Source organism: Rattus norvegicus, chromosome 7 (assembly GCF_021556685.1).
Source record: "Rattus norvegicus strain SHRSP/BbbUtx chromosome 7, alternate assembly SHRSP_T2T, whole genome shotgun sequence".
NCBI classification, from domain to species: Eukaryota; Metazoa; Chordata; class Mammalia; order Rodentia; family Muridae; genus Rattus; species Rattus norvegicus.
The window spans coordinates 105471747-105496650 of record NC_141540.1 but is presented as its reverse complement, the minus strand read 5'-3'; the positions used below and the strand labels follow the sequence as shown (position 1 = coordinate 105496650).

The following is a 24904-nucleotide window of genomic DNA, read 5'->3' as shown; positions in this document are numbered from 1 at the left end:
GTGCATGGTAATTAGTGAGCAGGTGTGAGCAGACACTGAGCACTGATTGTGCCGTCTAGTACAGAACCGCATTTCTGCGTTATGTGAATTTGCACGGTGTTTTAGAGTAGTCAAGCAGCCCATGAGGAAAGCATGTCTAGTAGAGCTCTGCTTCAGTTTTGCCTGACTGCCCTTGCTATGAGAAGTAAATGGGGTTTGGGAGACCCTGCTCCCAAGGCAGAGTCCTTGTTGTTCCACAGACAAGAGCTGGCAAAGGTTTAAAGCGAATTTTAAGTATCCAAGCGTCCACTGCAGGATTTTCTCTCCAGAGTAGAACTTAAAGAGAAATTACCCCTACTATTAGCTGGAAAGGGGAACAGGTTTTAATGGGAGTGGAAAATAAGAAATTGTTTGAAGCTTGTGGGGAGCAAGTGAAGGCTTTGGGAAAATCCCCAGGGAAATTCTCTGATCTTAAGCAATCCCAAGGCATGGAAGAAACTCTAGCCTGTTTAGCGAGTGAGTCATCAGGTCAGGATCCTGAGTTACACAGACCATTGTTTCTGTAGTCAGTTCACGTTGTGGGTTTTGTAAATCTCTGGGGAGATTTTTCTTTCTTCTTCAGAACTTCCTATCCTCTATTTAGTGCTCAAAGAATGAGGGTGGGGGTGAGGTAAGGGAATCGGAGAAAAAAAGACACAAGTGCTTTCTAGAAATTTGGGGATAGAGCACATAGGAAAAAGACCTCCTTGGTAATTACCCCAAAATTGATGTTGGGAGGAAATAAAGTAAGAAATAATCAGAATTGAGGCAGAGACATTTCTGAATGTTAAGAGGAGACAAATCAGTGTCTCTTACAAATCTATCAGAAGAGCCAGAAACTATTGTACTAAGACTAGAAAAGAACTGGAAGAAAGACGGCCATGTATGGACTACAGTCAAAGAAGTAACAGGTGCAGTTAGTTTATGGGTCATCTAGTATGTACACCTTCACAGTGCTAAAAAGTGGAGTGAGACCCTGATCCCACCAAGTGTGGACATATACACCTGGAATCTGAACACTCAGCAGGTGGAGGCAGGAAGAAGAATCAGGATTGATTCCTAGGCCATTCTCAGCGGCACGGGAAGCTGTTTGGGCAACGTGGGACCCTCAACTCAAAGGGGGAAAAAAAGATCCTGAATCCCCAAGGGATTAGAACACATGCCTGACACTCAGAGTCCAAACCCAATCTAGGCTATGCAACCCCACCATACTAACAAGAAATAGTTGTTTGGTTTTGTTGAGGCAAGGTCTCATCGTATAGCCCAAACTAGCATAGAAATCATCATTTAGTCCAAGCTGGCCTTTTACTTATGATGTGTGGCTTCAGTCTACAAGCACTAAGATTGTAGGAGTGTTACCATCCTATGCTGAAAGAACGTTTTCAGAGAAGGTGTTGTACGGAGCTTGTAACCTTCTGAGTCTCCTTTTTGGGTTTGAGAAACTATTCATCTAAGTGAGGCGTTCTGTACCCTCAGCTTCCGTGTATGTGAAGTGAAATTTGGGTTGGGGACGGGGAAGCCTTGGATATAAACTGATATGTATATCCTGTTTATTTTTGTTGAGCTGGCCTCTAATTGAAGATATTCTTGCCTCAGCTACTTCAGTAGCTGGGATGACAGGCCCGTGCCACCATGATCTGTTCAAATAACTATTTATGTAACATTTACACTGTTTGGGGTGTTACAGGAGACCTAGAGATTTAAAATAACCACAAGAACTAGCATGTGGTATATGTAAATAATATAGCATTTTTCAGAAGCTAGCTTGAATATCACTAGCTTGAATCCCCCTTGGGAACAAGGAGGTAGTTGTAGTTTTTTAAATTAAAGGTACTTTAAGTATATAAAATCCATTAACCTCATGCCTTACCACAACTATCAAACAAAAAAATATGGAATGGACTCTTTTTTCTTTTAATTTTTTATTAGATATTTCTTTACTTACATTTCAAATGTTATTCCCTTTCCCAGTTTCCTGTCCATAACCCCCCCATCCTTTTCCCTCCCCTTCCCGCATACGGGTATTCCCTCCGTACATCCCCCTTACTGCCCCCCCCCCATTCCCCTGCACTGGGGGAATGAACTTTAGTAACAAGTACTGCTCCTCCTGTAGACCTTTGCAAACATTAGTCAAACCATGTATAATTATTGAGGCTGGACCATAAACTTTGTCTGTGTCTGTCACACATCATTGGATGGTGAAGGGACTCCAGGCTCACTTTTGAGATGTGGAATAACTTAAGAGGGTTACTGTGCTGAATCACTTGACATGGTATTAAGTGACACCAAAGTAGGTAGATAACATTGAGAAGTTCCTAGGCCACTTAAGCTTTTGAGTGTGTTCTCCAAACATGGAGTCCATTACCTCAACCAGAGCATGGACCATAAAGTTAAAGCTTTGCAGGAAGAATACTCCCTAACTAAACTAGAACTACCTTAAGTAGAGGGGTTCCATTTTCCACTCTTAGTATCAAAAATAGAAGCCACTTTTAAATCATTTACAGCCTTTAATTTCACTCATAACTGCAGAGAAAGGACTGAAAGGAAGGCTACCCCCTCTTTACAATATAACTCAGTCTACAAAGTGTAACATAATAAGAAAGTCTTCCTTTATCTTATCTTAAGATTAAACATTTTCTAAAATCGACTACCTTTCTGAGTGGTTGCATTTTTCTTTACATTCTCATATGACATACAATAAAAGAGCATTCATGTTTTCAAACACTTTGTGTCTAGAGACCTAGTAATAAATGGGATTAAGGTGGCCCGTTAGTAACCCCTGATGTCATAGATTGCCCCTGCACTTCTAGCTCTTGGATATTGTGTCCCACTGGGGACATTTGTCAAGTGAATTAATCATCAGAGTAGGGATGAAAATTTTTGTGTGAAATGCTATATGGATGTGTACACACATCAATTAATATAATAGTCTGCACACATATCAGGGCCTAAGAATGATTGTGCACATTATAAAAGAACTCATTCCATAAAATGAAAATCCTGACATTTAGTGGGATCTAGTTTCTGTCATGCTAATGTGCATCTTGAGGAAGTAGGATTTGATTTCAAAGGTTTGATTAATAGAGAACTTAAGAACTGCAAAGGGGAAGATTTTACCTTTAAGGAAACAGCACCCAGTGGTGAATGATGTTGAGTCCTTCTGAGCAAGGACTACAGCGTCCGTCCATCTCGGTCTTCTGTAACTCAGTATTTCAGGGTCCCCTGTCTGGGAAGAGCCTCCTCCTAGTCAGGCATTGTGTCTGAGCTGATCCTTAGAGAGCATTATCTGAGAGAGGCATGCTGAGAACCAGCTGTCCCGTGCTGGGTAGGGCAGGCATTTCACATTAGCCTTTGAACCCTTTTAAGAAGACTGCACTTTAAGTTAACCAGTGTCCTAAATTGCAATGAAATGTAATTTACAAGAGGATTAGCTAGATCTTTGTGATGTTTATTTCAGACTTTTTATCCATATAATAACTTAGGGACATCATGAATTATTAATATGATAACAAATACCCTTGGTACCCACACATAATCATGTGTAAAACACAAGTGCACAACTTGAGAGTGTCTTCAGTAGAAGCAACTTTTTGCTTAATGTTCATGTTGAAAATTAAACTTTAAATATAAAAATCGTTCAAAACATGGAAGATTACCCTAGCTTTCAACAGGAATGTAAGAATCAGAAGACTATCAGAGGGATGAAAGGCCATCCTCACCTGCTCAGTGGGTAACACCCAGACAGAAAAACACAGTGATTTGCAACCTACTAGTAAGGGAGAAAAGCTGAGTGCAGGCTACATGTAAGACATTGCTTACCTAAGTAGAGACTCTGTATATTTACTAAGAGAGGAGGTCAGCAAAAAAGGAAAGTGGTTTTTTAGAGCAGTGGGACTGTGCTTAACATTAACTGAAACTATTTTTTTTTAGCCAACAAGATGACTTGGGGAGTCAGGAGCTTGCTGTCAAGCCTGAGAAAATCAATGAGTAACTAAAAGTGACAAGAAAATGTGCAGAACTTTGTATTTTAAGTAATATTAACACCATTTGATGTTAGCCAATATTCTAAGTTTAAAGTTATTAGATTAGTTGCTAATGCTTTAAAGCCCACTAATTTCTTGGTAGTGCCCAAAAGCTGAGGATTGAATGTAAGGCGTTAACATGTAGGCTAGCACTCTGCCACTGGGCTTCATTCCCAACCCAGGAATGCCTTTGAGGTGCTGTACAGGGTTGTCTTAGAGCATACATACAGCAGGCAGTCCTGGGCATGCTTCATGCCAACCCCTACTTTGCCTGTCCCATCATGCTGTGGGCATGAATAGTATTCAGAATATACTTGTTTTTATAGTAGTCTTCAAACCACTATAGTGTGTCTTCAAATGTGTTTTGAGTATGATTGCAATGTTCACATATGGGCATACACAGAGGTATATTCTCTGTGTGGTGCTGTATAGCATGAAAACTCAGGCTGAAGTTGTCGCCTTCTTTCATCTCACCCTACAGTAAACCATTGTATATATCCTAGTAAAGTCAGCAGTCTAAGGAAGAGTGAGGCTGAAAGGGGATTTAATGTGGTAGCTCCACCATCTACGTTAAAAAATGTTCTTGTCAACTATTCATCCCTTGCGAAACTTGGGGTAAATAAATCAAAATGCCTTTCACCATCAATTCTAGATAACATTGGCTGAGAACTTGTTCCAAATATCATTAAAAGCACGTTATTTGCTTTGATTTTTCACTTAATCTACTCAAAATTGCCTTCTATAAACACTCGTGTTTTGCAGATAAGGGAACTGAAGCGCAGGGTCTGTCTAATGCGAGCCAATCCTGTAGGAAGTGCAGGTGGAATTTGACCCTAGGTAGTGTTGCTCCATATGACAGTCCCTAAACGCTGTAGTTAAATTCTGGCATGGGACAGCATCCATCCTGCTGTCATCTTGACTGAACCTCAGTGAGTATGAGCTATTGCAGCATGTGTTCAAGCACTGGGTCAAGACGCAAACAGTGTATTTACTAGAACACTGTAGGATCCCAGAACCTGGGGTCGCTAAAGGTTAACCAGCTCAGGAATTTACTGTCTGTTCTCCGGCATAAACTCATGTTCTCTTGGGGTAGCTCCTGACACATACAAACTGGGGAGCCTTGTTCTGGTCAAGGTTTTACTTCCTTCAGGACTCTCAGTGTTTTATAGCATGGGAATGGTGTTTTCATGACTTTTTCTCCCCTTAAATACCTTGCTGTACCTATAATTATTATTTTCCAAGAATGGAACAGAAATTGCTTCTAGATGAAAGAACCATGGTACTCGTGGGTGGGTGTGCTACTCGAAAGTTTGCAGCTCCAGCAGAAATTAGAGGTTCACAAGGTAATTGCTGTGATTACAGTTTTCTTCTTGGCCCCAGACAGGAGCTCTTGAAACACAATATTCTACTAATTTTTTAAATGTACAATTTGCAAGGCTACAGGAAATTACCATGAGTATGTGCTATTTCTCCCCTATTTTCTATGGGAGTTAAACATGTCATTGGGTCTTTTTGAAATTCTGAAGGCAGAATAGGCATGGTGAGAATTAGAAGATATTGTTAAAGGGCTTTAAGTTTTTAGATAATCAACCTTGTGATAGGGTATACAAGAATTATTTTAAGCTGAGTGGTAGCGGCACGTGCCTTTAATCCCAGTACTCGGAAAGCAGAGACAGGCAGATCTCTTGAGTTCAAGGCCCGCCTAGTGTACATAGAAGCATTTTAGGACAGTGAGGGTTACACCCAGAGAAATCCTGTCTCAAAAAATTATGTGTATGTGTGTATGTGTACATATACATATATAAATATATATTTTAAAAGACATTTTAATCACATCATAATGACAGCTATAGAGGATTTCTCTTTCAGTCTTCTAGAGAAATTAATATTCTCTAAAAAGCCATTGAGTGACATGATCTGATTCACATTTTAGGAACATTTACACCTTGGTGCAAAGGTGGATGGGATGACTATGGGTGCCATCAAGAGGCTGTTAATGGACCTAGCTGGATAGTGGGGAAATATATTTGTAAGGCAAGGGCCAAAAGAAGGCTTAGGCAGTGCTGTTGAAATAGTCATGGCAGCATTTTCTGTCCTGCTTGTTACAAAGAGCTCAAGAAGAGGGAATTTGAGTGGCTTCCTGCTGAGTACCTTAACCTCTCAGTCTTCCTTGGACTTCCTACTTTCTGGGATGACAGGCTTCCTTGATGCCTAACTGCAAACATTCTCCTTACAATGTTGGCACACACTTGCTCTCTGCCTCACCACATCTTGATGGAGAAGTCTTGTCTTTACTGGGCACCTGGACTTCTAGATGTAGACTTAGCATCTGGGGTAGCAGATCATTGAGTGAAGGATCCCTATTGTAGGTGTCATCCAGATGCCATTATATTCCTCTGTGCAGGCTAATCTCGAGTGACCTGTCTGTGGTTGTAAACTAGATGGGAAATGCCAAGGTAGAAATGTTCTCTCTCTTTTACTAATTCTATTTCGTTTTTAACTGTTATTCAGTGATTTCTTTCAGCAAGTCAGTATTTGAAAGCACCAATTGCTTTTCAGAAACCTGTGTATCTCCAGTGCTATTTTGTTAGTTTGTATTGGCAAATCTATTTTCTGTGAGCAAGTGCTCAGTTCACCTGACAGCATTAGTTTTAATGAATGTGGTGGCCACTGTCAAAGAGGTGCTTCTGTCACTGACGCCCAAAGAATGCTCAGTTCTGAGTCAAGAGGCAAACCCCACTGTCCTTTTAACTAATACCCTTATGCCAGGGAGAATATTTAGCAATGAACTTAAATATAGACATGTTTCATAGGCAGCTCAAGTCTGAACCAACCAACTAGTGCAGTCCCAGTGAGCACCAGTTAACACTTTGCTATATAACTGTAGCCCTTACCCTTCCCTGTCTCAGAAAGGCTTGGGACTCTCAAGAGACCACCAATCTTGGTCTGCCTTAGGCTTCATCACAGAGATACCTAAAAGGTAAAGGAAAGGGTTTCTGGAACCATTTTGCTACTGTCCTGATGACTGAATTGTTGTTGCCCATTTCTTATGATGGTTCAGAATAGTAGTGTCATTATGATACTATCATATATGCATATAAAGTGCTTTATTTATACTCACCACCCTTTACCCTGTCCAGTCCCCCTACCTCCCACTAGTTCCCTTCTTGATTGACACTCTCTGCAGGTCAGAAAGTTCACAGGCAATGTTACAGCTGTGCCTAGGCTTCCGCTTCAAAGAGACCTGTCTCCTTCACAAGCTGCACAATTGAGTGTCATCTGGGCATCAGTTTTCTTCAAGTCTGTAAAGCAGAGGTGGTGGAAACCCCCTTGTACATTAACTGTGAGGCTGAGTAAGGTAATGTATATAACACATACTAGCATTTGTTATAAGTCTGGAAAAGGAAGGTGTACCAGCTAGGGTTTCTATTGTGATGAAACTACATCACCACCAAAAGCAAGTTGGGGAGGAAAGGGTTTATTTGGCTTAGTCCATCACTGGAGGAAGTCAGGACAGGAACTCAAACATGGAAGGAACCCGGCAGGGGCTCATGCAGAGGTCATGGAGAGGTGCTGCTTACTGGCCTGCTTCCCATGGCTTGCTCAGCCTGCTTTCTCATAGAACCCAGGGAGGGCACCACCCACAATAGACTACCCTCTCCACCATTATTAAGAAAATGCCCTATACCTGCATCTTAGAGAGGCATTTGCTTAACTGAGGTAACCTCCTTTTAGATGATGCTAGCTTGTGTCAAATTGTTGTAAAACCTAGCTAGCACAAAAGGCAAATTGGGCTAAGATAAGAATTTGAGTCCCTTGGGGAGGGGAAAAGCAGCCTCAACCTGCTGTGTGAACACAGCAGCAAGAACAGCACTTAGTGTCTTGGTCTTAAGCTTACTGTCATCACCAAGCCAATAAGTGATAGCCAGACAGGAAGTGCAAAGGTCGAGATGGCCTCTTTTCTTGTGTTCACAGCCACAGCAGCACCACATTTCATTTTACAGTAGGTCTCAGCTCCATGACTAAGTTGTGCTGCCCTAAGCAGCTGGTAGAATTGCTAGAACATTGAGGTCTCCTCAGCTGTGGACACTGCTGCTGGTGATGAGACGTTAGGTAGTGTGTCCCACAAGGTAGGCCGCCAGTGCAGAGAGTGAGATTTCTTGAGAGTTCAGTCCTGGCCATTCCCTCTAACTAGGATTTGATTCTCTTTATAAAGTCCACAAACAGGCGGAACTTGGTGACAAATTACCTTCAAGGATGTTGAAGAGGATCTATGGTCCTACTTTCTCTCTTCAAGTTGGTGGATTCAGCAGTCTACACAAACGGCAGTGCGGTTTGAACGTTAGATAAGACAACTGGCCCAGGCTGACTCCTGCTGCTCCAGCAGTTCTTGCCCTCTTTGGGGTTGCAGTGCCGTCTGTAGAAGTGGACAGGAAGGGAGGGGCCAGGCTCTTCACTCCATGCAGTTTGCATTGGTCTGTTTCATGGAGGACTTGTACAAGGCTTCCTTTGCAACCTCAGTAGTTGTTCCATGGTAATATGTTCTTGGCCTTCACCGGGGAAAATGAAATCATTTTATTATTGATCCATCACAGAAATGACTGACTTGAAAGGTAGTATGAGACTTGGGTCTGTTGTGGCCATAATGAGCCTTCAGGAAATGATTCTACATATACTACATATACTACCCAGGCCCCCACCATGTTGTTTTATTTGTCTTAGTTTAGAAGGAGTTTCTTACACGGGATTAGAATAAAACCTGGGATTCTAAATCTGCACATGGAAGAGAGACATCATTGTCACAGGGTTAGGCTCTGCAGACTTGTAGTTTTAGATGCTTTCAGTGCAAAGCACGCTGTATTACCTGCTGAATAGCTGACCTCACTCGTGTCTTTGTTGTCCTCCCCCTCAGTTTCTACCTTGTAGGCTAACTGATGCCTACAGTTACTGCTCTGTGTTGCACCTTGCTTCGGTGTAGAAGGTTGATGTTCGCTTGGTGGCTGTTTTCTGGCATGGGATAGCTCTTTGGAACTGTCCACAATTTGTCACTGAAAATGATTTGTAGAAACTTTGCCAGAGTTTTGAACTGTGAAGTAAGTCATCAAGTTGGGGCCCAGAACTTAGCAGTGTACTACCTACAAATGTATCTCTAGGCCACATCCCACCCACTCTGAGCAACCATCGCTGTAGGCACAACAAGGACTATTAGATATCTGGAGAGCTGGAATCTTCTAAATTCTTTTAATAGTCTCCAACAGTGAGATAAACAGCTTAAAGCCTTTATTTGTGTTTGATACATCAACTTTCCATTTTTGGGGTGCATTATGCAAATCAACTTTTATTTTAGGTTGATAATTTTCCCTCTTTTAGCGGCCTCATTTGACTCCTACTAATCTTGAAACTAACAAATGATAACATCTTTGCGTCTTCTCCCAGAAGCTGCTCTTGCCATGTGTCTCCTCCCCTGTAGTCGGGTCTCCTGAGCTGCTGCTTCCTAACTGAACCTTCCCTACCTGCCAGGTGACACACAAGCTGAGTCACAGCCCCTAGGCTTCACTTCAGCGAATGCAGTCCCTGCTGCTCGACTCCTGGGTCTGCTTTGCCTGCTGCCTTGGCTTGTCTTTGATGCCCGATTCCTTCTCTCCATTACTGCTCAGCTCGGGGACAAGGAAGGGTCGTTATCCATGCACAAGAGCTGAAGGTCAAGGTGCCATGGGGAATGCCTAGCACACAGCAGGTACTGCAGTGTCCGTGAAACTGAATTTGCTATTCCAAAGTATATCCTAAATAAACTGACTACATCTCACTCACTTTGGGGTCTCTGTTCTAACACATAATGTCCACTTACTAGTGCATATTGCTTGTATGAGTTCATAAAAATTAATTCCAGTTGTTAGAAATGATAAATATTTTCAGACTTGCTCTGGTTTTTGTTTATTTTGTGGTTACTGAATTTATTCTCTCAGTGGAAGGGGCAGATCTGCCTCTGGCATGGTTCATGTGCTCCCACAGTCATCTTGAATTCTCTCAAACCTGCAAGAGTAGGTGTCTTAGTTGACAAACTACTGTGAGCAAAAGCAGTTTGGAGAAGGAAGGGTTTTTTGGCCCATTTCCATACCAATCCATCATCAAAGGAAATCAGGGCAGGAGCTGGAGGCAAAAGCTACAGAGTGCTGCTTACTGGCCCACCCCTCCTGTCTTACCCTGCTCTTGCCCTTGTGATGTGGTTAGGTTCAGATGCACAGTAAGAAATGCAGGCACGTATCTTGTCACACGCTTTGCAGCTGTGGAGTCTACCCTATGTGTACCGCTTTTCTTTTAGCCCTCATCTGACTTTACATGTGACATTTCACAGGCAGTTTCTGCAGTTGTTTGGCACTTGAGGGAATGGAACTTTTTAGCACATCTAGAGGTGTTGTTTCTGAAGGGGACCTGGTTTAACTGAAGGACAGCACCATCTATCCAGCTCTCTACAGTGTGGGACTCATAAAAATACTTTTACTTGGCTGCTCCCACTTTGCCACTGGCCAAATACAAGGGTTTCAAGAAAAAAAAAAAAAGCATCATTCAGATTTAGCTGTGGGTGTACCTGACAGATGAAATGCTCTTAAAAACCTTTGAAAGTACATGAATTTGTACTCTGGAGTTCTTTGCCTGTGCGGATGAGCTGGGAAAACATCTAAAATGAATTCTGAGACATTGCCTCTCCCTTTAGCACACCCCCCCACACACACACACACCGTAAACTACATGGTGTCTCATACTATGTTTTGAAATCTTCCTCATATTTCGCTTGTTGAAGTTGATAACTCCAAATATACACAGGCATTACAGTGTGTGAACTGATTCTGTCTGCATAGACCCTGGAGCTTAACTGCCAGGTGAATTGAGAGTACATCTTGTCTCCTCTTTTGAAATTACAGTGAGGAAAACACAGGCACACTCCCACGGCGATGGGGAGCACTCTCAAAAACACATAAGCTATTTCTCCTCTTGATGTGGGACATGAGATAGATCGTTTTCTCACACCCAGGGCTTTTTTTTCCTCCTGGAGGAAAATCAGTAATATCTATGTAAAAGTATATGCTGCTGATGGCATGTCGTTCACACAGTTCATCAGAGTGCACACTCCTGCCCAGTCTCTCCGTTTTCTTGTACTAGCAGTGTATTAGCTACTTTTTGTGGCTGTGACAAAACTCTTGACAAAAACAGATGAAGGAAGGGAAGGGTTGAGTTTGGCTTGCAACATTTGAGGGAATGTAGTCGATTGTGGGAAGAACATCCCTCAACTGGGCCCAGGGTGCCTGCAGCCAGGAAGTGACTGTGATGAATGCTGAGCTCCCAGTTCTGCTTTTTAGGCGGCCCATGAACAAAGTCCACAGGGTGGTACTGCCTACTTTCAAATGGACTTTCCCTCACTTAGGCCTCTCTAGAAACCCTGACAGACACGCACAGTTTGTCTCTTAATTATTCTAAATCCCATCATGTTGACAGTCCGTACTAATGGTTTCTTCTCTAGAAAATGGTGGGTTGCCCTCCCTCCCAGTGATTACTTGCAGTTTTTCATTTCATCTTGTTACAGATTAGAACTGGGCAGGGTTGGAGGGAAGGTTCTGTTGTCAAGTCTTTGTTCACATTCCAGCTGTGTCACCCCAGACATGATGGCCTTTCTAAACTTGTTTCCTATAAAATAGACATAGTAGTATTTATGTTACAAATTATTTCTGAGAATCATGTGGGATAATTCATGTGAACTCTGTACTAAGTATTTATTAAATGTGGGTTATCTTCCTTCTGTTTTCAAACCTCTCCAATACTTAAGGTTTACCTCTACCCTAAAACCATCTGGGAAAACATGCCCTGACCTCTTTGGCACAGCACACATGACATTTGCAATGGCTGAGGCACTGGTCAGAAGAGCGCTTATGAGCATAGCGATTTTCAAGCTATCGTCTGTTAGTGACAAGTGGTCCTGGCTCTCTGCTTATTGAGCGTGAGCCAGTGGCTGGGTGTAGTAGTACATACATACCTGTTACTCCAGCACGTGAGAGGCTAAGACAGGGTGGATTCAGCTTAATCATCAGTTTCATCTTTGATTTTAATAAACAGGGAATTTTTTTAATTAAAGAAATTATCAACTTCAAAAGCACTATGAAAAGATCATTCCTGCTTATTATACTTCACCAGATTTTTTTTTTTCTGGGTGTATTTACAACAGATGCTAGGATCAGTGTAGATCCCTGCTTATGGTGTCATCCTACCTTTTCTCCCTTCACAGGTGAGGAACGTGTGAGAGAAGGAAGCAGTTCTTAAGGTTCAATACAATTTCTTTGCATGGTTACTGACAGGCTACCAGACTGACCATTTCACACAGCGCTGAGCCTTGCGTATGACCCTACATTTGTATGCAAAGCGAGGCCCGGCCGGCTGTTTCTAAGTGTGCTGCCGCTCTGGGGCTCCCCAGAAGACATGGAGCTGGGAGTGCATTTTTTTTAATGTACCAAAGTTTTTTAACACCCCTTTCCTCTCTTTCTCTTTTAGGCTCTAGACCAAGATAGAACAGCCCTCCAGAAAGTGAAGAAATCTGTGAAAGCAATATATAATTCTGGTCAAGGTAAGTTCTTACCAAGTGCTCCCATAACGCATTAATAATGTTCCGAGTTGTCTGTCACACTGTAGAATATTCACAAAAGATCTTTACAGATGAAAAAGGGAAGGAGGCCAAAGAATAGAGCCTCTCTCCTTTTCTCCCTTCTGTCTCTTCTCTCAGCCAAAGCCTGTCATTGTTTCTGTAGTATAAGTCAGTGTTAATATCTTTTAAGAACTCAGTAGAATGGTGGCCGATGGTTGTCAGGAGGTACTTACAGTCTCTTTGTGTGCTTTGTCAGCCTGTGATCCAGTAACACGCAGGAGTCTCTTCCTTCTTGAGTGCGCCTGTACACACTGAAAACCAGTGCTGGCAATGTACCCTGCAGGCGAGTGAGGGGGGAAATGTCTACCTTCACTGAATGCCCGCTGTGGTTTTTTAATGATGCCAAAGAACTTAGTTAACTAAATTTAATGTTTTAACATTGATCCAGAGACTTTCTGTAACTCTCTAACAATATTTGTTATATAATAATTAATTATTTTTTTTTGGTTCTTTTTTTTCGGAGCTGGGGACCGAACCCAGGGCCTTGCGCTTCCTAGGTAAGCGCTCTACCACTGAGCTAAATGCCCAGCCCCTTAATAATTAATTATTAATTATGATATCATATTATTTATATATTTTATGTTTATATACCTGAATATTATTTATATATTAATATTTTAGAATTTTAATTATGTGATTAATCCAAATTAATTAAATTAGTGGGCACTTACAAGAATTAGTAGGTTCTAGCTCCCCAGGAAAGGGTTGGGACAAATGTTTCAAGGTCTCTGAGTCACCTTGATACCATTTTGCAGCCACAACTCACTTGCAGACAGTCACTTCACTGATGCATCAGTGTCTCTAATGCACAGAAAGCCTGGAAGGGGAAGATGGCTGACTACGAAGGAAAGAGTACGTTCTTTGAAGCTGAACAGTGAACAAAACCACCTTGAACTGCATCCTGCTTTCTATACATGGGATGGTACTATTAAAGACTTGGACCTCATTTCTGTATTATATCGTCGGAGTTCAGTAAACTCAGTGTTCTTCTTAATGTTATTATTATTATACAGCTATAGAGCTGAAAGAAGTGTGAGCAAGGCAAAACCTGACCCCAGAACTGCCTTCCTCACACACCCTCAGAGCTAAAATCACTAGTCTGAGGGAAAACTTGCTCTTGACAGCCTCCTCCCCACACCTTAGAACATTGTACAACATTATCATCATGTTTTATACCACTACCTCATTTCTCTATATTTCAAGAAAATGACACAATATTTAAATAACACAAGTTTATAAGTTTATAAGTTTATAAGTCAGTTTTTTTTATCTGATACAAGTAAATATAATTATAGTGGTTTTATTTTTTCATCTTTATTAACTTGGGTATTTCTTATTTACATTTCGATTGTTATTCCCTTTCCCAGTTTCCGGGCCAACATCCCCCTAGCCCCTCCCCTATAAGTCAGTTTTTTAAAATCAACAAAACTGATAAAATGAGTGAAAACATTTATATTTAATATAAACATATTTATATTAATAGAGATTTATTAGAGTGGCTTACAGTTTGTGGTGCTATTAAAGAGTTGTTGAGGGAACTTTGTGTACCTAGTTTCTGTATTCTGTTGTGGAAATTTAGTAAATTCAACTCAACAGTAGTTGTCTCTTGATGGAAATGCCAAGAATCCTGTAGGTATTTAGGCCATGAGGCTGAATGTCTCTGCTGTATTTGAATACAGAAGTAGGTTCCAGTACCTGTGAAGGACGCCTCAGTAATAGGGCAGATGAAGCTTTCCATGGAAATCGAGGGCAACCAGGCAGAAAGCAGAAGCTCCCACTTCCGCTTTCTTTTATATGGGCTGGCACCAGCCGGTGTGACCAGACTTAGGTGGGTCTTCTCACCTCACACGACCCAGTCACGAAATCCTCACAGGTGTGGGCTTTCGTTGACTGCAGACGTAACATCTCAGATGAGCAGTCACAGTCTTCTCAGTCTGGAGTGACCGTATGTTGGTTTAAGTTTTCACATAATGAGAAACCTAATTTACAACCTTCTGTCTCTGACTTCATCCTGGTAAACGCCTGGAGTTTTGTAGGGAGTAGCTTTTTGAGAGTAACCGGCAAAGCCGCAGGCTTTGAGGAACTGATTCTGTTTTGTTTTGTTTTTCCCTGGGTGGTGTTTATGTGGTTAAGCTTACTATGATGCCTCAAATGCTACCTTAGATTTCAGGCTGTAGGTGACAATAAAATACACAAGATGTATAAGATGACGCTCAGGAACCTTATTGGGATTTGGAAAAACATAAAGTGAATGGGATTCCTAAATGAAGAACAGCACGTATATAGTTAGACGCTACTGAATACACTATACACAGTTTTCAAAAAGACGAATAATGTAGCTTTGCCACACTTGTTAAGTTCAAAGACAATATTTGACTCCAGAAGGAGATTCTGGGGATCTGAGGTAGTATGACAGATTGTTAAGGGACGACTTCTCAGAGACATAGCATTGGCCATTATGCATTCATGCTATACTCTAGACTAAGCCAAACAAGCCTGTGAAGTAAGTGCCAACATGTTATGGAGCTTAGAGAGCCAGACAACCTACCCAGAGTACCATACTTAGGAGGAAGGTGAGGGCCTGTGGCCCCAGCCTTGCTCACTGCACACACAGTGTTCATCGCCTTCTCCTGCTGTGTGACAGGGCTTGAGAAGTACATAAAAATTGCTCGTCGTATGTTGGCTGGACAGGTTCTTCATTGGAAAGCTGCCTGAAAGTAGCTGTGAATACTCGTTTATCATGAATATTAGGGAGGGAATCACTAAACTATGGGCAGTGCAACCTGTGGGTTGACTTTGTGGTTCTGTGATGGGGATCACATGAAAATGGTACTTGTGGTTAGAAGTGTAGAGATAAACTCAGATTGCTTGGGTCTCCTCACGGGCTACTGGGACCCAGTACTGCCTTTGTAACCACAAGCCAAGATAATACAGCAAGCTTTTTGTCAGGGTATTTGGGCAGCACTAATCCTTTAGAGGCAACGTTTATTCTTTTAGAAATTCAGTTAAGTGAGGAAAACAGTGGTGGTTTATATCTTTCCATGATACATTCAAAAAGCAGTCCAAACTGGGGTCAGTCCCAATGCTTTCGGCCTCATCCTGAGAAGCCACAAAAGTCTGATCACTGGTGATCTTCCCTATGTATTTTCATTATTGTTTTACAGCGCTTAAGCAACAGAAATCTCATTCAATGATGCTCACAGATTTAAGAAACAGTTTTGTATTTCTGATTGGAGATTACCAGCTACTCACTTTCCTAAAATGATTGAAAATTACTCAACGATTACGAAGGATCATGTTTATAAAATGGGTTCTTTTTTTTTACACATAAGCTGTCAGTACTGATTACTGAACAGTGTAGAATAATAAAAATTACTTTTTGAAAATCATTATCTTCATGGAAGACCTTTACTTTGGAAATCACTTTGGGGATTTCTCTCTCATATCTCTGATGCATATTAGGGCATGTAGAAATACAAGCAAAACTCAAAACCTGTGAATGTCTTAGACCAAGAGAAAGCAATCCTAGCCATTTTCCTGTTCCTTCTGTGTTTTTAATGTCTTAATTTATTAGTCTGTGAGACGTACTGTCATTTAGTCCATGCAGCTCCTGTCTCCCTCACCCCCTTTACTCTTGGTAATTTGTTTAAAATAGCTGACCCTTTCCTAAGCACTGGAAAGGATTTAAAGTCTGTTACAATTCTTTGATTTTTTTCACAAAGATCAAGCATAATTCACCCATCTTGAGTGTGACCCAGACTTAGAAACTCTTCACTTTTGAATCAGTGCTGACATAACGCTCTGTGATTTCAAAGGCTAGTTCATCAGAGCGCTAGCTTTAACCTGCCCTGTTCTGGTCTTTTTTTGTGGTTCTGTGATGGGGATCACATAAAAATTGTACTTGTGGTTAGAAGTGTAGAGATAAATTCAGATTGCTTGGGTCTCCTCACGGGCTGCTGGGACCCAGTACTGCCTTTGTAACCACATTTGGAGAAGGTAGGTACCCACTCACCTATCGTGATGGAGAGAGACCTCCCATCAGAAGCATAAGCTGACAGCCACATAGGCAAACCCATCTGCTCGCCCTGCCATCCCAGCTGACCGGCTTAGTGCTGGTAGCCTTGCTGCCCCTGTGGCCATGCACATGCATGAATGCTATAATTCAGCTGCGACCTCAGAAAGGGGAGCTCAGTGATACATACTGTGTTTTCATAACGTGGAAGACTCGATCAGTAGGTAGACTGAACAGATGGATTATTCTACAAGCTGTGCAGGAACAGGAATCTGTTCTTGACAGGCTCTGTTGTGGCCTTAATGTACTTGTTTATCCTTTTCTCTTGGAGTAAAGACCCAGGATCTTTATATTATTAGATCTCAGACTGAAAGGTTCATCTTACTTTTCTTTATTTTCTTGAGGTAGGGTCTTATGCATCCCAGGATAATCTCAAACTCCCTGTGCAGTTATGTTGTTAGGTGTGTAGGATGACCTTCAACTTCTGATCCTCCTGCTTCCACTTCCCAAGCACTGGGACTGGACATAGCACTGCACCTGCCTGGAGGTCTAACCTATGGCTTCAGGCATGATAGGTTCCTTACTGACTGAGACATATCTCTATACACCACTGAAATGTGTTTTATTATTTATTATTGTATGGTGATTTTCTTAGAAATGTTTGCCAATATATATTTTTGGAATAAATGTTAACTTGCTGACAACATATGGCACCCCCTAGAAATATGTAATGCTGTTAGTCTGTAAAATGCGACTCTTTCTAAATCCCTTCATTTTAGTAGAAAAGGTAGTCTGTAGTGTGATGACCAGGGTGAGCAAGGAAGTCTTCCTTCAGAAGCAAAGCGAGGCTGGTGGAAACTGGCTCCACCTTTTCACCGCAGCAGAGAAAACACTTGTTGCTGTCTTGTTTTCTTTCCCTCCTGTTTCCTTTCCATTAGAATTGCTGATGAATAATTTTAGGATGGAAATGTAGTGCTGTTTAGACAAAATCAGCACCTAGTAGTCTCTAAATTTTCATTTTGCTAGATTATTTAAGAAATATTTATAGATCTCACAAATTCATCCAAGAGTTTAAAGGTAAAATATTAAATTTGTCAGTGGCTAGAAAGCAAGCAACTTTATTTCAGCTGCTTTTCTAGACACTTTGTTCAAATGTTCAGAGGTAGCATAAAGTAGGTTTTAAATAGAGTTGGCAGTTAATTCCAGTGTTTGGCTAAACATCATATAATGCTAATTTTAATTATGATCTTTTTATCAGGCATAAATAGATAAAATAAATTAAAATTTTAATAGTATGGTTGAAAAGGAAAAGTCACATGACTACAAAATCAGTTCTATGTTGAGGAAATTTAATATGTTTGATTTTTTTACATGTATAGATAATAACTGTATTTATTGTTATGTTACATGCATTATTTTGTTTGGAAGAATGTGTGTGTGCTCCGTGCTTACTGGATACCAGAGAATGCTAGAACAGGAAGATTCTCTAGAGCCAGAGAGGTACAGGGGGTTGTGAGCTTCTGTGTGGGTGCTGGGAATTGAACCTGGGTCCTCTGGAAGAGCAGCCTGTTCTCTTCTGAGCCGTCTCTCCAGACCCTGTGTATCTTTAAGGACAACCTTTTGAAGCCTTGAACAGATCCTCCTGGAAAAATACAGTTAATATTCTTGGTCTTTCTGTATCTGACCTCTCATGCCAAGCTGCTCTGTGACCACACTTTTGAATGATTTTATCTGTGGCAGTGATTCAATTTTCCTGTAAAGTTGTTCTAAGGATAGCACAGACCCAGGGCAGCACTGTCTGGTTTGGGCTTCACTTCTCCATGTGGTGTTCTCCCTGGGACTCGCTGGAATCTTATCTCTTTCAGAGATTTTGAACGGGTAAAGCATCACATGTTATTAAGTAAGGGAGCAGCACTACAAGTGCATGCTCTCACATGCCTAACTGACAGGGTGTGTGTTCAAAAATAGTCTGCAGTGCATCACATCTGGAGAGTATGTGCTCGAGTCTGGTTCTGCCTCTCCATATTTTCCTAAACTGGGTTGAGACACCCCATGTTGGGATTGTGGAAAAATTGACAATGATAGAATATTCTTTAATGCACAGCAACCAAAATTGAATTCAGAATGCAGCATGTGAGGGGTCCCAGGTGTTCCTGTCTGTACTCATGTTTTGCATTGCACTTCACTGTAGCCCAAGTTGTAGGCACACAGATGGGCACTTTTGTGTGGACACTTCTGTCATGTCGTGCAGTGCCACCAAATACGACCTGAAATGCTCCAGCTCATCTTGAAGACCACTATATGTTTCGTTGCTCTTATATTCAATATATGTTTTCTGCTCTTATAAAAACCTAATGCTTTAGTTATAAAAAGCAAAGACTCTGAATATTTTCCTACCATCATTGCTCAACAGGAAAATGTCAAATCAGTGTATCTTTGGATTGTACAGTTAGAATGTTTGATTTTATAAATTGCTATTTGAATTGCTGACATGAGTTTCATTAAAAAATTGCTTAATTAAATCTTTGCTTGAAAGAAATTAGGACAGAATTTCTAACAATTTCTGATATGACTGTAAATATACTTCTGCCATTTTGCATCTATATTTATATGAAGCAAAACTCATCATTGACCAATAAAAATGAAATTATTGATGAGCTCTGAAAAGTGTTGTCTGTGCTCTGTCCTTCAGTATCAAATAGGTAATCACGATTTCATTTTTTCTGTAAAATTACAAGGTACATACAGCTACTATTGTATAAATGTTGTAATTATAAAATTATATATAGGCCAAATAGTTACTTTAGGTAATTTTTTGGGATTTGTCATTAGTAAACTTTTGTCCTGTATACCTGTACTGTATACCTGTATTCCCAGAGTCATGTAAAAATGTATCAGATCAAAAGGAGTCCATTGTGAGTGGGAAAGCCTGAAAGCCCTGTCTTACAGCATCCCGTTTATCAGGACAAAAAAAGCAGTAAGATCCGGTTCGCCTTTAAGTCTTTTGTACATAATCTATAAATTAAGAAGCTAAAGTGTAGGATAATTAAGAAGTGTGCATAAGATCAAAAACATAATAGCCTAATTTACCTTTATATCCTGAAGTGAGTTTTTAATAAAAGTTAGTAGATTAATAGCAAAATGTAGCAGGCACAATTTTTAACACATGTTGATTAAAAAAGAAGTCTTGCCTCCTTTGACTAGGCATGCTATAGAGGCTGAGGTAGGAGCAGAAGCAGTTGTCCCCTTACTAGGGACCTGATCTCAAAGCATTGTCATTACCTAGAGAGCCATAAGCAAACCAGAGCGTGTATTTCTTCTGTCAGGTAGGAGGTCTCAGAGATGAAGCCCTGTGGGTGAGGCCGGAGTACTTAACTGCTGAATACCAGTCACTCTTGGACACTGCTGAATGATGGATTTGAAACGACTGTAGAATTCAGGAATATTCATACTCCTAAATCTCACAGCATGGGCTGTGGCAGACTCTTGGGAATTTGTGGGAACTATAACAAGGAAATTTTTTAAATGGCCTAGAAATATTAAAGGAATGAATCACCACAAATAGCACGGAAGAAGGCATTCTTAAAATGTGTGGACGTATGTGAGTGTGTGTGTGTGTGTGTGCCTTTTCCTTTCCAAGTCTTGGTCATGGTGTTTTACCACAGCAATGGTAACCTTAAGTCATGTGTGCGCAGACACACACATTAACACTTCTCCTTTAGCACTTTGCCTTTGCCTTAATCTGACCTATGCATGATTCTTTGGATACAGATGCAGAAACTGAGGCTCAAGGAAGCAAGCTGACTTTCTCCTTATTAAGTAACGATCACATCCCAATTAGTTAACACTGTGTCCAGGGAAGAGAATAACTAACTCTTATTAATAACATGCCCACAGTGAAGTTCCAATAAAGCCTTTTCAAGGTCCAGGATAAGGTCATTCTAGTTTTTTGGTTTGGTGTGACAAAAAGGACCTGTGCTCCAGTATGATGATAGAAATGAGTAGATGGTAGTGCTTTAGCACTGTCCATCTAGCTCTGTACATTCCATAGAGTCCAAAGCCCTAGAGACAGGTGATATGGATCCCGGCCTGGGGTGCTTTGGCTAAGAACGTCCCCCATAGGCTCATATATTTGAATGTTTGGTCACTAGGGTGTGAAAAAATTAAAAGGTTTAGGACCTTGTTGGAGGAAGTGTGTCGCCATGGCAGTGGGGGTTATCAGTGGGTTTTGAGGCTTTCATAGCCCAAGCTGGGCTCAGCATCACTCTTGCTGCTGCCTGAGGATCTGGAGCTGGTACTCTAAGCTACTTTCCCAGTACCATGTCCTCTTGTACACCACCATGCTTCCCACCACAGTGATGACATAATCCTCTGAGACTGTAAACAAACCCCAGTTAATGCTTTTCTTTATAAGAATTGCTATGACCATGCTATCTTTCCACAGCAATAAACAGTGACTGTGATACTGACCATTAAGCCAAATACAGGCTTCTTCACCCTATGTACTTTATATGCCTGTATAATGTGTTGTTACTGTCTGCCTTGAATGTTCGTAGTCCGTGCCTGGTTATTAGACAGCTACTCATCATCAAATGTTTGCTTAGTTACCATCTCACGAATCCTCCAAGTTTCCCTTGTGTGTCTTGGTAATCAGATCCCAAATGGGTGACTTGTATAAACCCTTTTAAATAGTGTATTTTCATATAGGTGACTACTATTCCTCATGCTATACAAATAAATTTTTTGCAGAGTTATTATCAAAAAGACAGTAAATTAAATTATTGGGATGTTTAAGCATGTTTTAAAGCATGAGAGCTGGGAATTTAGCTTGTTGGTTGCTTACAGTATGCCAGGCCCCAAGTTGAGTCCTCCAGTCTAAAAATGAATAAATACTTCAGATGTATCTTTTGCTTTATAAACAGTTATATGACTTTGGATTAATGGCTTTAATTTTTTAATTTTTTATCATCTAAAACATTATATGTACATATGTGTCTTTGTGAGGGTGTCTGTGGATGTCAGAGGCATTGGGTTACCCCTCAGGTAGAGTCACCTAATATAGGTGCTAGGAATGAAAGCCAGGAACATGCTCTCCAAGTCATCTTTCTAGCCCTTCAGCGTTGTTGTTTTGTTTTGTCTTTAAATATAAAAGAGTAGAAGGGTTAATAACAGATGGTAGAAGCCAGTCATATTTTGGATTTCAATTGATATCTTTAACTAGATAGAATTTAAATTTTTCTATACAGCAAAGCATACTGTGAACAAAATAAAGACTGAGAAAACGCTGTTTGTTTGCCATATAAGAGAAGATCAAACTGAGATCCTCCTCTTACATACTTACATACAACACAGGTCCTGCAATACAAGATACTTCAGGGTATATCCCTCCTATCTGACTCATCCCTGGACACTCCCACACCAGGGCTTCGTTCCCAGGACTGCCTCGGAGTTTTGACTGATCCCAGAAGCTGCAGGCAGTTCCCATGGCCTGTGAATTGCGATTCCCACAGCACTTTCCTTGGGCATTATTAGTTTGCTTAGCTTCCAAAACTCCAACGTGACCCGTGTCTTGTAAACCACGTTACAAAGCCTCCAGATGGAGATGTGGTGGTGGTGACTACAGAAAACGGGATGTGACCTTCCTACTCCCTCCAGTTCTTCATCCTCCAGGAATCTGCTGGTGTTAAGCTAGCTGAAAGACCTCCAAACCCTGTCTTTGGTGGCATGTGACTGAAGCCCAGACAATCTTGCCCTCAAGGGTGTAGCCTACTGCTAATAAACTAAGGGAGGGACCAGCATTCCTTAGCTCTGCAAGTCTTCTGGCTTCTTACTGTTTCCCTCCAGGCTATGAGCAGGACCCCTCCTCTTGTCTGGGTAGGTCTGACTGTTCCTTTATGGCCAACTCTGACAACAAAATGAGGAAACTGAATTTCTACACCTGTGTCAGACACAAGACCTTCTAGATTTATGGTCTATATCAAGGAGGAATTATGAATGAAAACCTGAAGTTCTACATCACAATTAGCAACACATATTACAAACATTAGCCTCATTCCCACCCCTGCAGAAGGCAGTCTTCTTGCAGACTGGAGAGAACTAGGGTAGGTAGATGAAAGAGAGGAAGAACTATTAACAGACATTAAATTCAGAAAACAGGCTCTCTGAGGTTCTAGTTTTCATGCCTGTGAGGTAATAACTAAGGACAGTGCTTCTAGGTGCTAATGTCTTTTGAGAGAAAGGTCGCTGATATATGGGCATTGCTGTTGGAGATGTGGTTGCTGCAGTCAGCCTCTCTCCAAGGAAACATGGCAGTACTGGAGTTTACATATGCCCACACCCCTGCAAGCCTGTGTTTATGTGCATCTTTCCAGAGACAGAGCAGCAGCCTGGATAAGCTTGTGTTTGGAAGTTGTTATTGAAGTGTTGGTTTTGCTGGGGAAAGCTGCAAACAACTTAGAAGATTCTTGCTAGAGGAATTGTTATGTAACTAGCTCCCAGCTCATTGTGAAACAGCCATAGTTAACATAATTATTAAGATGTGCTTACGTTCAATCTCTTGGTCTGTATTCAGTAGGAAAAGAGGAAACCATGGTGTCTCATGCACAATTCCTTATTGGGCTTTTTAAAAAGTGAGATGAATAAAAGGAAAGTGCCCGTATTTTTGTATGTGTTGACACAGAAAGAAATAGGAAGTTACAGTTCCTATCTTTGTATCTCTAGAGTTGCATGTGAATTAAAACCTTTTAAAAGCAAGCAGTTAAGGTTATAATGGTACAGTCATGGTATAAGTTGTATACAGGTCCTTTTCCTGGGTTCCAACACTGCAATGAAGCTCCAAAGTGCAGCTTATGTAGCCTTGGGACTCCAGCTACTGTGCCTGGCACTGACCAGTGAGCCTTTTCTGAGAGAAGGAACATTACTTGTTCAGTACACACAGTAGCCTTTTTGAGCACTCACTGTCGCCAGAGTGAGCACTGGGCACTGGATAAGTCACAAATACAGTAAAGCCATGAAGAGTAAGTGAAAGGTGGCCTTACATTGACTTTAAATGAGGAAGACCAAGGCCTGGAACTGTGGTGGCTTCAGGGGAGAGACATTTGGGTCGACCGTAGGTTCCATATAGGCATGCATATAACCAGGGTTTCCTGCAGTACCTAATCTGTGGCTCACAAGATGATAAACATGTTACTTTATTCCATTGTTTCTCAACAGTGCTGCTGTACTTTAATACAGTTCTTCAGGAGGTGGTGACCCCCAGCCACAAAGTTATTCATAACAGTAATTTTGTGACTGTTACAAATTGTAATATTAGTATCAGATATACACTATGCGTGATATGTGAGCCCTGTGGGGTCACAACCCACAAGTTGAGAAGCACTGCTCTAGACTCTCTGCACAGAAGAAAATTAAGACCCCGAAGGAAGGCCAGATTCTCCAAGAAAGAAGACATGGGAGACATGAAGGTGAAGCTCACTTTGGAATGAGTAATAGTACTTAAACACTTCATAAGCCGGATGCTGGAGGTGCCAGGTACAGCCATTCCTCCTTAATTCCCTACAGTGACCATGCCAACTAGACAGTGGTACTTGATTGCTATCTTACATATACCACGGTTCTACAAAGTATACATATGTATACTGATCTGATACCCATTAATAGTGGCATTTCAACTCAGTCTCAGAATTATTGGCATAAATGTAAAACTTTTAGAAATATATTGTATAGACATACTATTTCACATGTGAACTGGACACCCTGAAAACTTAAGTTATTTTTCTAAAGTCACATGGCCAGTGAGGACCAGAGTAGGGACTCTGTCTATGTTCTATGTGCTTTTCTACCAAGAAGTGCTTCGGTCACATTAGTGGTTGTGCTTCTGGTGATGTCCCTTGAGGCCCTTATACTCAGTAAACAGAAAGAAGCCTGATGTTTTGTTTTGTTTTGTTTTGTTTTGTTTTGTTTTGTTTTGTGGCTTTTTTGCTCTTCTAAAGAATCTCTCCCATTCATTATGACAACTTAGCAGTGAGTTGCCAGGTGAGTCTTACTAGACTTCCTTTATACATGAGGGAATTGAGGTACTTAGAGTCTAGTTGTCTGACCAGAACCAGGCAGTGAAGACTGGAACGATGATACTTAATTTCCAGGACCTTCCTTTACTTG

At 41.2% G+C, this 24904-nt stretch overlaps 1 protein-coding gene across 17 annotated transcripts in view; it reads left to right on the top strand.

Moving 5' to 3' along the window:
* Positions 1-24904, top strand: part of Asap1 (ArfGAP with SH3 domain, ankyrin repeat and PH domain 1) — a 299561-nt gene that overhangs the window by 160462 nt on the left and 114195 nt on the right. For all 17 annotated transcript variants that reach the window (XR_015624060.1, XR_015624059.1, XR_015624061.1 and 14 more), the window contains 1 exon segment: positions 12582-12654. Coding sequence is in view for 14 of the 17 variants with exons in the window: in XM_087557335.1 (XP_087413461.1) it covers positions 12582-12654 (73 nt within the window). In the remaining 3 variants the exon portion in view is untranslated.